At 41.3% G+C, this 12,867-nt stretch overlaps 1 protein-coding gene across 1 annotated transcript in view; it reads left to right on the forward strand.

The window, feature by feature from the left end:
* The window catches only part of MAK16 (MAK16 homolog), a 16,523-nt gene continuing 3,656 nt past the window's right edge, over positions 1-12,867 (forward strand). Inside the window, exons 1-9 of the mRNA XM_001169206.6 lie at positions 1-527; positions 3,675-3,724; positions 3,817-3,926; positions 4,031-4,095; positions 4,285-4,436; positions 5,582-5,636; positions 10,821-10,895; positions 11,886-12,002; positions 12,493-12,558. Coding sequence (XP_001169206.4) covers positions 513-527; positions 3,675-3,724; positions 3,817-3,926; positions 4,031-4,095; positions 4,285-4,436; positions 5,582-5,636; positions 10,821-10,895; positions 11,886-12,002; positions 12,493-12,558 — 705 coding nt within the window. The 5' untranslated portion in view covers positions 1-512. The remainder of the gene's footprint in view (positions 528-3,674; positions 3,725-3,816; positions 3,927-4,030; positions 4,096-4,284; positions 4,437-5,581; positions 5,637-10,820; positions 10,896-11,885; positions 12,003-12,492; positions 12,559-12,867) is intronic.

Here is a 12,867-nt window from a genome sequence, read left to right on the forward strand (position 1 = left end):
GGGTCTGAGGGGCAGGGCCGGGGCCTGGCTGCGAGCTGGGGCCGGGGGACTCGGAGGAGCGGGGACCCAGCCCCGCCGCGCCGCCTGCACCTTTCCCCAGCCTCCTCCCAGCAGAGGGGATGCCCGACAGGGAGGGGTCCCATCCTCATGAACGGTCACAAACAGGGCGCTAGGGAAGCACGCCCGACCCCCGCGGTCCCCGCGCTCCAGGATTCGGCAGACTGCGCGCGTCCTGCCTCCCGCGGATCGCACTGGGTCCCAACAGGGTTCCCAGCTGCAGGCAGCGCCCGTGAACAAGCCCAGCATTGCGGACGGGCGTGCGCAGACACCAGCCTGGTGGAGACGCGGGGGCGCGTGCGCGGCGACGAGACTGCCAGGGGACGCTTCGCAACACCGAGAGTCTCAGCGTTTCTCGAGATAGGTGAGGCTGGGCGTTCCGGAACTGGTTTCCCGGAAGCAGCATGTCTGCGCCCGCTATCCGGCCGGAAGTTGCACGCTGAGCCGCGGACACCATGCAGTCAGATGATGTGAGTCTCCTCCAGTTGTTCTTACACCCGGGGTTTGCGCAGGGAATTTTGCCCATTTTCGGACACTTAGAAAACGCGTACACAGCGGGTCTGTTGCCTCGTGCCGCTCTGGATGCGAGGCTTCCGGAACCCCGATTTTCCAACATAGGGTTCTCACGCGTGTCTAGCAGGGGTTTCCTGCCCGCTGCCCCGGCCGGGTTGTGAGCACAGGACTCCGTCACCTCAGCCCATGGGGTCGATGTGTCCCGTCCTTCGTGCCTACCAATGCAGGACGTCGCGCCATGCTGTCAGCTGTCAGCTCCGGACTTGGGGTGGGGGGCGGCCCGGGATTTGGCGAAGCTGACTCCCAAGTTTAAGCGTCCTTCTCATCCATGTGCGCGTTACTCTTCCATCTGCGTTTCCTGTGTAGGCTTTTCTTTACATTTGCTCTACTTCTGCCTAAGTCATAATTTCGGAAGTATCCTAGATTCATTCATTGAGTTTTTTGTTGGAGAAATAACAGTGTGCTTACAGTGTGCCAGGCATTGTGGTAATTATTGAGGATTTGGTTAACCAGAAAAAATGCCCCACCTCTCCTGGAACACTGATGGGGGAGACACAGTAAACAAGTGAACAAATAAACTAACAATTACACTATATAATCATACTATGAAAGAAAGACCAGAGATGATGAAGGACACTTCAGATAGGGTTACTCAGGGAAGGTTTCTCTGAACAGAAGATGTTTGAGTTGAGATCTAAAAGATAAGAATAAGCCAGTCACTGAGGAGCTGAGGAAAAAGCAATCCAGGCAGTAGGAACAGTAAAGTACAAAGAGTTGAAGATATGAGAGAATGAATATAAGGGTCATCAAAGTGACAATGTAAGACAGGTAATGAAATTAGATATGCTTGCCAGGGCGAGGTCATGTAGAATCTTGTAGGAAGTGTTTTTTAGGCCTTTAATGATCTATGTTTGTGAAAAGTTGTCTAGTTGCTGTGTGAAGGACTTTTGGAGGGAAAAAATGAAAGCAAGGAGACTAGGGTATGACAAAGGTTGCTTCAAGCCAGACACAGTGGCTCACGCCTGTAATCCCAACGCTTTGGGAGGCTGGGGCTGGAGGATCGCTTGAGGCCAGGAGTTCGATTCCAGCCTAGGCAATAAAGTGAGACTCCATCTCTACAAAAAATAAAAAATTAGCTGGGCGCGGTGGTGCTCGCCTGAGGTCCCAGTTACTTCGAAGGCTGAGGCAGAAGGACTACTTGAGCCGAAAAGTCCGAGGCTGCAGTGAATTATGATGGCACCACTGCACTCCATCCTGGGTGACAGAGAGACCCTATCTCTAAAGTAAATAAATTTTTTTAAAAACGAAAGTGGCTTCGCCTAAGGTAGTAATTTAATGGTGGAGATAAAAAGAAATTGATGAATTTGAAACCTTTTACGTCAGTATAATTGACAAGACTTTGGTGATGGATTAAGTGAAGAAGAAAAGGAAGAAATCAAAGGATTTGGGATATAAATACATAGTTCAATGGTGATTTTATTTATTGAAGTGGGGGAACTCTAGGGAAGACTGTTCTTATGAGGGATGTGGAATTGAGAACTCCTTGTGGATATGTTAATATTTATGTTGCCTTTTAGATATTGAAGAGATGTCATATAAAACTCTGGTGCTCAGGAAAGAAGTCTGACCAGAAAACAACAATTTAGGAGTCATCCATTTAGAGATGATACTTAAAGCCACAAGCCTAAAAGAGCTCCCTTATTCTTCTTACCTGTTTCCTACCATCCCCCACCAGACACACCTATAAAATTCTTAAAGTGTATTTTATTCTTTTGCCCTCTTCATATTTTTCCTTTAACAGTGGTAAAGCTTTTTTTACCCCAGTTCCTCAAGGCAGCACACTCAAAGGCTGTCATACTCTTATGCATGCTATGTGGCCTTTAGACCTGCTATTTTGTGATACTTTGTTTACATATCTTTCCCCTAACTAGATAGACGAAACTCTTTAAAGAGTATACTTTCTTTCATTCAGCAAATACTTAAGTGGCTACTGTGTGTCAGGACTTCGAGATGTCAGTGCCTTACATAAATTAAGTATATAATGCTGAATGAATAAAGAGCACATTAAGTACAGGAGGATAGCAGTAGATAGTTTTCTTTGCCCTCAATGAGATAAAATTATGGTATGTATATCTAAAAATCTAATACCATGAAGCCTTTTTTTTTTTTTTTTGGAGATGGATTCTCACTCTGTCGCCCAGGCTGGAGTGCAGTGGTGTGATCTCGGCTTACCGCAACTTCTGCCTCCTGGGTTCAAGCGATTCTCCTGCCTCAGCCTCTCAAGTAGCTGGGATTACAGGCACCTGCCACCACACCTGGCTAATTTTTCTATTAGTAGAGATGGGGTTTCACCATGTTGGCCAGGCTGGCCTCAAACTCCCAACCTCAAGTGATCCGCCTGCCTTGGCACTCAAAGTGCTGGGATTACAGGTGTGAGCCACACACCCGGCCCATGAAAGCCTTTAATAATGGATAATGAACATAAGTAAAAAAGGAAAGTTACGAAGTATATAAAATGTGATTTCACAGAGTATGTCAAAAAAAGTCTGGAAAAATATTTACAGAATAGTAATGAAATTTTATCTCTGGGTAATGGAGTTATGATTATTGCTCATCTGTATTTAGCTTTTCTATAAGAATCTGCTGGGCTTTTTTGTTTTGTTTTTTTTTTTTTTGAGACGGAGTTTCACTCTTGTCCAGGCTGGAACGCAATGGCGCAATCTCGGCTCACCGCAACCTCCCTCTCCTGGGTTCAAGCGATTCTCCTGCCCCAGCCTCCCGAGTAGCTAGGATTACAGGCATGCGCCACCATGCCCAGCTAATTTTGTATTTTTAATATAGACAGGGTTTCTCCATGTTAATCAGGCTGGTCTCGAACTCCTCACCTCAGGTGATCCGCCCGACTCAGCCTCCCAAAGTGCTGGGATTACAGGCGTGAGCCACCGTGCCCGGCCTTGCTGTTTGTATTTTAAAAAGTAAACAAGTCAGGCTATTTTACAAAACATTTCTTCCTCTCATTCCTGTCCTTGGGCATTGCCTTCTTGAATTAATATAGTATCTCTTGGGGCAGAGGATTTGAAATGGGCTTTTACTTTGTCTTGCAGGTTATCTGGGATACACTAGGAAACAAGCAATTTTGTTCCTTCAAAATAAGGTGAGTCTCGATTTACAACTTGGTCAAAGATTCCTTCAGTTGCCTCTTTGGCAACCCATTTTATAATCTTTGTTTCTTTTCTCCCATTCTAGAACCAAGACTCAGAGCTTCTGCCGAAATGAATATAGCCTGACTGGACTGTGTAATCGGTCATCCTGTCCCCTGGCAAATAGTCAGTATGCCACTATTAAAGAAGAGAAAGGTAACTCCCCAGTTTTAACTTCTAGAAGAACTGCTCCACAGCTTTTACAGGGATGTTCTTTAGTTTCTGTAAATAACATTAAAGCTATTTTACTTTATTCTCAGGACAGTGCTACTTGTATATGAAGGTTATAGAGCGAGCAGCTTTTCCTCGGCGTCTCTGGGAACGGGTAAGCCTTACAACAAAACTACAGTGACCGCTGATCAAGAGCATCAAAGCCACATGCTTGACCATGATGCCCAATTCCATGACCATTAACTTTTGAGGCCATCCTCATTAGGCCATAGGTGTCACTGACAGTGAAAACCTAATGAATCATTTACACTTGCCCTTCAAACTTCCTTTTTCTGTTTGGTAGGTCCGGCTTAGTAAAAACTATGAGAAAGCACTGGAGCAAATAGATGAAAATCTGATTTACTGGCCCCGTTTCATTCGACACAAATGTAAGCAGAGATTCACCAAGATCACCCAATACCTAATTCGAATTAGAAAACTTACACTAAAGCGACAGTAAGTATGCGGATCATTCATTATTTTTAAATCTCTCTTTTTATGGAGCTTGTTTTGAAGTTGAGAAATTGTGAAACTTCGGGGCTTTCTATTCAACTTTGTGGAGTCTGTTATGATGTACTAAAGAGAAACTTTAGCTTTGACTAAAGGTGTGCCCTTTGATATGGCAGGACTTTTAAAACAGTAGAATACAACTTGATTATCACCCTCCTTGTCTGAAAATCTTTCAGAAAATTGTATTTTCTTTTTTGTTAAGACGGAGTCTCACTCTGTCGCCCCGGCTGGAATTTGCAGTGGCGCGACCTCAGCTCACTGCAACCTCCACCTCCCCGGTTGAAGCAATCCTCCCACCTCAGCCTCCTGAGCAGCTAGGATTACAGGCATGGACCACCATGCCTGGCTAATTTTTTTTGTATTTTTAGTAGAGATGGGGTTTCACCATGTTGGCCAGGCTGGTCTAGAATTCCTGACCTCAAGCGATCCGCCTTAGCCTCCCAAAGTGCTGGGATTACAGGCATGAGCCACCATGCCCAGCCTTCAGAAAATTTCCTCTATGACCCCCGAGGGAATCTTAACTTTAGAGATTTGAAAATGATCTAAGACATGTGACTATACAGGAATGTAAGAACTTTACTCTGGATTCACTGAAAACTAATTTTTAAAAGTGATATGAAATCCCCAGAATTAACAGAATACCTTCTCTAGGACTGTTAGGCCCTAATGCTTTCTGACTGTGATCTACATAGAATGCTAAAGATGATGTCAGACTTCGACAGAAAATTCTTTTTTCTTAGTTCACTGAAGTCTTAATTTTAGCATGGTGAATGCCCTGAGAATCCCAGAATGCCTGAACAAAAATGGCCGGATTAAAATATATGTAAAAATATATGACTTTTTATAGTATTAAATTTCTAGAAGTGTTTAGTGTATCTTGCTGTATTGAGCTGAGCCCTACAGCACCAACCTTGGGCTCCAAGGCTTGTTTGAATTGCTAGCCTCCGTGAATGCCTGAAGCTCAGCCATCCTGCCCTGCACATGAGTAGACTTCCATTTTAGTCACCAATTCCAATCCTTTTTTCTTCTCATCCTTAAAAAGGAACACAGTACATGACAGTGGATTTTCTGATATATTTTCTTTCCCTTAGGAGGAAACTTGTTCCTTTGAGTAAGAAGGTGGAGCGTAGGGAGAAAAGAAGAGAGGTAACTTATTGTTGTGATATTCATACCTTCTACATTTTCTTTCTGGGGGGCTCTTATAGATTCAGTCACCATCATTTATGTAAACTGTTGAGGCCTTGGATAATGGTTCACTAATAGATAACTATTAGTTGCCTAAGACATTTGATTTTTCATATTTTAAGATTATGATTTTCAGCACAGGTTAAAGTATGTGTGCTTTGGGGATATATGTAATGGAGAACAGAAAGAATCCACAACTCCTTTTTCTAAATTTCTTGTGGTCAAATATTTCAGAATTCAGAATTTTGATGTTGCATATTTTACATACTACATAAAACCTTTAGTAGATTTTGAGCATTTTAATCAAATGGAATTTCTGCTGTGAAATACAATACAGGCATGCAGTGAGTAATAACATCATGGAAAATTGGGTATCTGTCCCCTCAAGCATTTATCCTTTGTGTTACAAACAGTTCAGTTATACTTACAGTTATTTTAAAATGTACAATTAAATTATTGACTATAGTCACGCTGTTGTGCTGCTAGCAAATACTACGTCTTATTTCATTCTTCCTATTTTTTTTAGCAGGGGTACCCATTAATCATCCCCACCCCCATTACCCTTCCCAGCCTCTGGTAACCATCCTTCTACTCTGTATATCCATGAGTTCAATTGTTTTGATTTTTTGATCCCACAAATAAGTGAAAACGTGCAATGTTTGTCTTTCTGTGCCTGGCTTCTTTCACTTAACATAATGACCTCCGGTTCCATCCATGTTGTTACAAATGACAGAATCTCATTCTTTTTAATGGCTGGATAGTACTCTATTGTGTATAAGTACCATATTTTCTTTATACATTCATCTATTGATGGACACTTAGGTTGCTTCCAAATTTTGGCTGTCGTGAACAGAGCTGTAACACACATGGAGTGTGGGTATCTCTTTGATACACTAATTTCCTTTTGGGTCTGTACCCAGAAGTGGGACTGCTAGATGGTATGGTAGCTCTAGTTTTAGTTTTTTGAGGAAGCTCCAAACTGTTCTCCATAGTGGTTGTACTAATTTACATTCCCACCACCAGTGCACAAGGGTTCCCTTTCTCCACATCCTCTTTAGCATTTGTTATTGCCTGTCTTTTAAAAGATAAAAGCCATTTTAACTGGGGTGAGATATTTCGTTTTTTTGATTTGCATTTCTCTGATGATCAATGATGTTGAACACCTTTTCATATGCCTGTTTGCCATTTGTATGTCTTCTTTTGAAAAACGTCTACTCAAATCTTTTGCCTCCCCAATCCCTGCCCCCTGCCTTTTTTTTTTTTTTTTTTGAGACAAGGTCTCACTCTGTTGTCCAGGCTGGAGTGCAGTGGTGCGATCTTGGCTCACTGCAAGTTCCGCCTCCTGGGTTCACACCATTCTCCTGCCTCAGCCTCCCGAGTAGCTGGGACTACAGGTGCATGCCACCATGCCTGGCTAATTTTTATATATTTTGTAGAGACGAGGCTTCACTATGTTGCCCATGCTGGTCTTGAACTCCTGGGCTCAAGCAATCCAACCACTTCAGCCTCCCAAAGTGCTGGGATTACAGGTGTGAGCCACCATGTCTGGCCCTTTTATTCACTTTTTAATCCAATAATTAGAATTTTTTCCTATAGAGTTGTTTGAGCTCCTTATATAGTCTGGATTTTGTTTTGTTTTGTTTTTGAGATGGAGTCTCATTCTGTCACCCAGGCTGGAGTGCTATGGGGCAATCTCAGCTCACTGCAACCTCTGCCTCCCAGGTTCAAGCGATTCTTGTGCCTCAGCCTCCCAAGTAGCTGGGATGCCAGGCGTGCACCACCATGCCTGGCTGTTTGTTTTGTATTTTTAGTAGAGATGGGGTTTAGCCATGTTGGCCAGGCTGGTCTCGAACTCCTGACCTCAGGTGATCTACCTGCCTCAGCCTCCCAAAGTGCTGGGATTACAGGCGTGAACCACCGCGCTGGCCTGTATTCTGGTTATTAATCCCTTGTCAGGTGGATAGTTTGCCCAGTCAGTGGATTGTCTCTTCACTTTGTTGTTTCCTTTGCTGTGCAGAAGCTTTTTAACTTGATGTGCTCCCATTTGTCCATTTTTGCTTTGGTTACCTTTGCTTGTGGGATATTAAGAAATTTTGCCCAGATCAATGACCTGGAGTTTTCTCAGTGTTTTCTTGTAGTTTTGTAGTTGGAGGTCTTAGATTTTTTTAATCCATTTTGGTTTGATTTTTGTATATAGCACAAGATAGGGGTCTAGTTTCATTCTTCTGCATATGGAGATCAAGTTTTTCCAGCACCATTTATTGAAGAGACTGTCTTTTCCCTAGTGTATGTTCTTGGCACGTTTGTTGAAAATGAGTTCACTGTACGTGTGTGGAATTGTTTCTGGGTTCTCTATTCTGTTCCGTTGGTCTCTGTGTCTGTTCTTATGCCGTTACTATAGTGTTGTGGTTGCTATAGGTCCATAGTATAATTTGAAGTTAGGTAATGTGATTCCTCTAGGTTTGTTTTGTTTTTGTTTTTTTTTTGTTTGTTTTGCTGTTTTGTTTGGATAGCTTTAGCTATCCTAGATCTTTTGTGGTTTCATAACAATTTTAGGATTTTTTTTTCTATTTCTGTGAAGAATGTCATTGGTATTTTTCTTTTTTTTATATTTATATTTGTCATTGGTATTTTGATAGGGATAGCTTTTCTTTTGATGCTTCTGTTCCCATTAATCACAGTTATGTATCTAAAATCTGTATCATTGGTCTGCAGAGTTGTGCTCACCTCAATAAAATTTTTGAACATGTACTCCCCAATGTTATTTATAAATATTTTATTTTGAGACAAAGGTTCATTCTGTTTCTCAGGCTGGAATGCAGTGGTGCAATTTTGGCTCACTGCAACCTCTGCCTCCTGGATTCAAGCAATTCTTGTGCCTCAGCCTCCCAAGTAGCTGGGATTCCAGGCATGCACCACCACGCCCGGCTAATTTTTGTATTTTTAGTAGAGATGGGGTTTCACCACGTTGGCCAGGCTGGTCTCAAACTCCCAACCTGAGGTGATTCACCCGCCTTAGCCTCCCAAAGTGCTGGGATTACAGGCTATAAATGTTATTATACATATACACTTCCACTAATAATACAATGTGTATTATAACTAATTGTGATGTAGTGAAACAAAAGTCTGCTTCTTAGCTGAGTATGATTTTGTCTTGAAGGGCTGTCATAACTGAGGGATTGTAGAGAAGTGCACTGTTGATAGGTGGTCTCAAGTACTTTAATTTTTCATTATGCTCCATCAGTTATGGAGCGGCTTTTTTTCAAGTCCAGTTAGTGAGTTTTCATCTCCAGTTGTCAAACAGGTGTTCCTACAAACCTTTCAGAAGAAATTAATTTTTTCTATTTTCACCAATTGAGTTTGTAACCCTCTGAAAAATGTAGATTTGGAAGAGTTTTAAATGCATTACAATATTCTGTTTCCACATTTTTAAAGTGTGTGATTGCAATTTTTATAGGAGACATGTTTTCAGCAGTACCATATGTAGATATAATCAGTTTTCTTTTCACAACCTTCACAGAACAAGTTTTTTTTTCAAAAAACAATTGTCTTCCTCAAACTATTAAAATGTTACTTTTGTTTGGAAGAGACAGATTAAGCGTATTTATTTTTAAAAATGTCTACTGGGTTACATAAAAAGATTGGCAAATTTGGAATATTTTTCTTTTTGTGAAAAGTGCATGGATCATCTTTAGGTTCTACAACTCTCGCTCTGTCGCCCAGGCTGGAGTGCAGTGGCGCCATCTCGGCTCACTGCAACCTCCACCTCCTGGGTTCAAGCAATTCTTGTGCCTCAGCCTCCTGAGTAACTGGGATTACAGGCATACACCACTCTGCCTGGCTAATTTTTTGTGTTTTTAGTAGAGACGGGGTTTCACGACGTTGGTCAGGCTGGTCTTGATCTCCTGACCTCAGGTGATCTGCCCACCTCGGCCTCTCAAAGTGCTGGGATTACAGGCATGAGCCACCTTGCCAGCCTGGTTCTACAACTTTTAAAAGTACTAACGCATTAGATAACCAGCATACTTTTATAACTACTCTCTATCTTTGGCAGAATATTCAGTGTCATCTATGAATCCACTTAACTAAGCAAACATAAACAGTTAAATAGTCGTCTAAATAAACGAGTGAGACCACCACTTGCAAGCCCTATGTGCAGTATTCCTCCCTTGAGATATCTGGCTCACTGTATCTGACACACAACTATTTACTTTATAGACAGAGTCAAGGCACCAATGTCAGTGTACAAGAAAAGTAGTAATGATGTTAAATTTTTTAAGGAAAAAGAGATATGTGGAAGTTTTGAATATTTTCTTCCTACACTTCAGTCAATACTCTTGAAGTGTAAACACCCCACTCTAGAGAACAACATGGAACATCGCTGTAGCCCTTTTTTTTTTTTTAAGATGGAGTCTCGCTCTGTTGCCCAGGCTGGAGTGCAGTGTCGCGATCTCAGCTCACTGCAAGTTTCGCCTCCTGGGTTCACACCATTCTCCTGCCTCAGCCTCCCGAGTAGCTGGGACTATAGGCGCCCGCTACCATGCCTGGCTAATTTTCCATGTGCCCGTACACAGTTTTAGGTAATCATTCTAACATAACTTACAGATATAACACTTTAAAACCCTCTATGACTTTCACTATCAAATTAATGCACCATCCTGGGCTATTGTGTGGTAGTACAGGTTGATGTCATGTGTCATCTCCAATGAGAGATCACTGGAGGAAGAGATTTTTACCTATTCTGTCACATGGAATCTAGCATGATTTTAGAAAATGTAAACGAATGAAGATTTCTGTTCTCTTTTCTCAGCTTTTACAAAGTCTGGCTCCAGAGTTGCTAGATTATTTCTGAGACACTTAAATGTATATAGACTTACATGCTTTGTATCTGTCAAAGCCTGTGTTAGAATTTAATTTAGAATGTTGTTTACAAAACCATAGGAATTTCAAAATGGAAATGTTCCCAAGAAAGTTTACAAGAGAAAGAAGAAATCTATCTGGTTGGAGAGGCAAAAGCCAGTATTAGCAAGGAGGGGAAATAATTACATTGTCTTTCTTATAAACAACTTGGTAGTTTCTTCCATTTTTATAAGATGAGTAATGAGCACTGATGAATTAAACGGATTTGCTCTTTCCTCCTTATAGGAAAAGGCATTAATAGCTGCTCAGCTGGACAATGCCATTGAGAAGGAATTACTGGAGAGACTGAAACAAGATACGGTGAGAAAGCCATTAGCTTTGGGGTACTGAAATTTTAAGTGGTAGTATGTTGCTAAGACATATTGGGAATTTTTTTTTTTTTTTTTTTTTTTTTTTTTGAGATGGAGTCTTGCTTTGTCACCCAGGTTAGAGTGCAGTGGCGCAATCTCGGCTCACTGCAACCTCTGCCTCCCGAGTTCAAGCAATTCTCCTGCCTCAGCCTCCCGAGTAGCTGGGATTACAGGCACCGCCACTGCACCCAGCTAATTTTTGTATTTTTAGTAGAGACGGGGTTTCACCATCTTGGCCAGGCTGGTCTTGAACTCCTGACCTCGTGAGCCACTGTGCCTGGCCGGGAAATGTTTTTTAACATGATATGAAGATCTCCACTTGAATTTTATCCCTGGAATAAAATAAATCCATATCGGCCTGGCTTCCTTGCTTTAATTAATGCAAGCACATAAAATGCTTTGGTTACCCTTGATACTCCATTCACTATAAGAGACCTTTCCCTTTTTGCCATTATTCTCAGCTCCATTCCCCAAGACAACAATTCCAGATTTCTGTATAAAAGCCATGGGGTTTTGCTTCTCCTGCATATTACCCTAGTCTTTTAAGGCTCTTTGAAATAAGTTTTTATTCTCTTTTTAAAAATTAGTGTTGTTTATACAGACAACATGACTAAAGTATGCTTTTTCCTTATTATTTCCCCTTGTCAGCAAAATTACATTTGTCCCAATGCATGGGTTTTGTAGACTATTACATTTTAAATTATTTTAAAATGTAACTCCATAGAAGTTACCTATTTGATACCAACTGCAGATGATTTAAATGTTCAAAAGAACATGCTTTTTTAAGACACTGCTGGCTCTACACTTAAAAATATTACTCATCAAATTAAGTATTCTGATTTAATCACTGAGGAAAAAATAATATTCTCCGCAGACAGTGGAACTTCAAGTGTAATATCCAAATGTAAAGTTAAAGCCAATCTGTGTTTATGTTCTTCAGTATGGCGACATCTACAACTTCCCCATTCATGCCTTCGACAAAGCCCTGGAACAACAGGAGGCAGAGAGTGACTCTTCAGATACTGAGGAAAAAGATGATGAAGATGATGATGAGGAAGTAAATCTTGTTTTTGTTTTGCCAAACCTACTAGATACCATTTGTATAAAACTGAGAAACAGAATATCATCTTTAGTCCGCTAACCAAAAATGATATGTCTTCTTTTTTCTTTCATATGATTAATTTTGGTTTAGCACTGGTTGCTCTGTTCTTCAGGCTAACCAACAAACCATTAACAGTTTTAGTCTTAATTTATTGGTCTTCTAAAATTGTTCCTGCAAGGTGACAAATTATAAAGCCTTTCCTGTCTATATTTAGTTTTTAACCATAATGAGGATGTTTTATTGCTAATAATTTAAATCAAGAATAAGAATGATCTGGTAGCCCTAAAATTTTTAAAATTCAGAAGCATTAAATTTAGAAAGAACTAAATTTTCATTGCCTAGTGAAAAGACTGTGGTTCTCATTATGTTATTTTGTACTTACTTAGATGTCTAATCTGAATCTTCATTATGTATTCTGAACCTAACAGTTATGTTTTATTTATAGGATGTGGGGAAAAGAGAATTTGTCGAAGATGGTGAGGTAGATGAGAGTGACATAAGTGATTTTGAGGTGAGCTTTATGGGTAAAAAGATTGTCCTTTGGCCTGCAGCAAAAAAAAAAAACAAAAAAAAACAGGGAGGTGGCCAGGCACCGTGGTTCACTCCTATAATTGCAGCACTTTGGGAGGCCAAAATGGGAGGATTGTTTGAGCTCAGGAGTTCGAGACCAGCCTGAACAACATAGTGAGACCTCATCTCTAATAAAAAAAAAAAATTTTTTTTTTTTTAGATGAAGTTTCGCTCTGTAGCTCAGGCTAGAGTGCCATAGCGCAATCTGGGCTCATCGCAGCCTCAGCCTCCCGGGTTCAAGCGATTCTCC

This window comes from Pan troglodytes, chromosome 7 (assembly GCF_028858775.2).
Source record: "Pan troglodytes isolate AG18354 chromosome 7, NHGRI_mPanTro3-v2.0_pri, whole genome shotgun sequence".
NCBI classification, from domain to species: Eukaryota; Metazoa; Chordata; class Mammalia; order Primates; family Hominidae; genus Pan; species Pan troglodytes.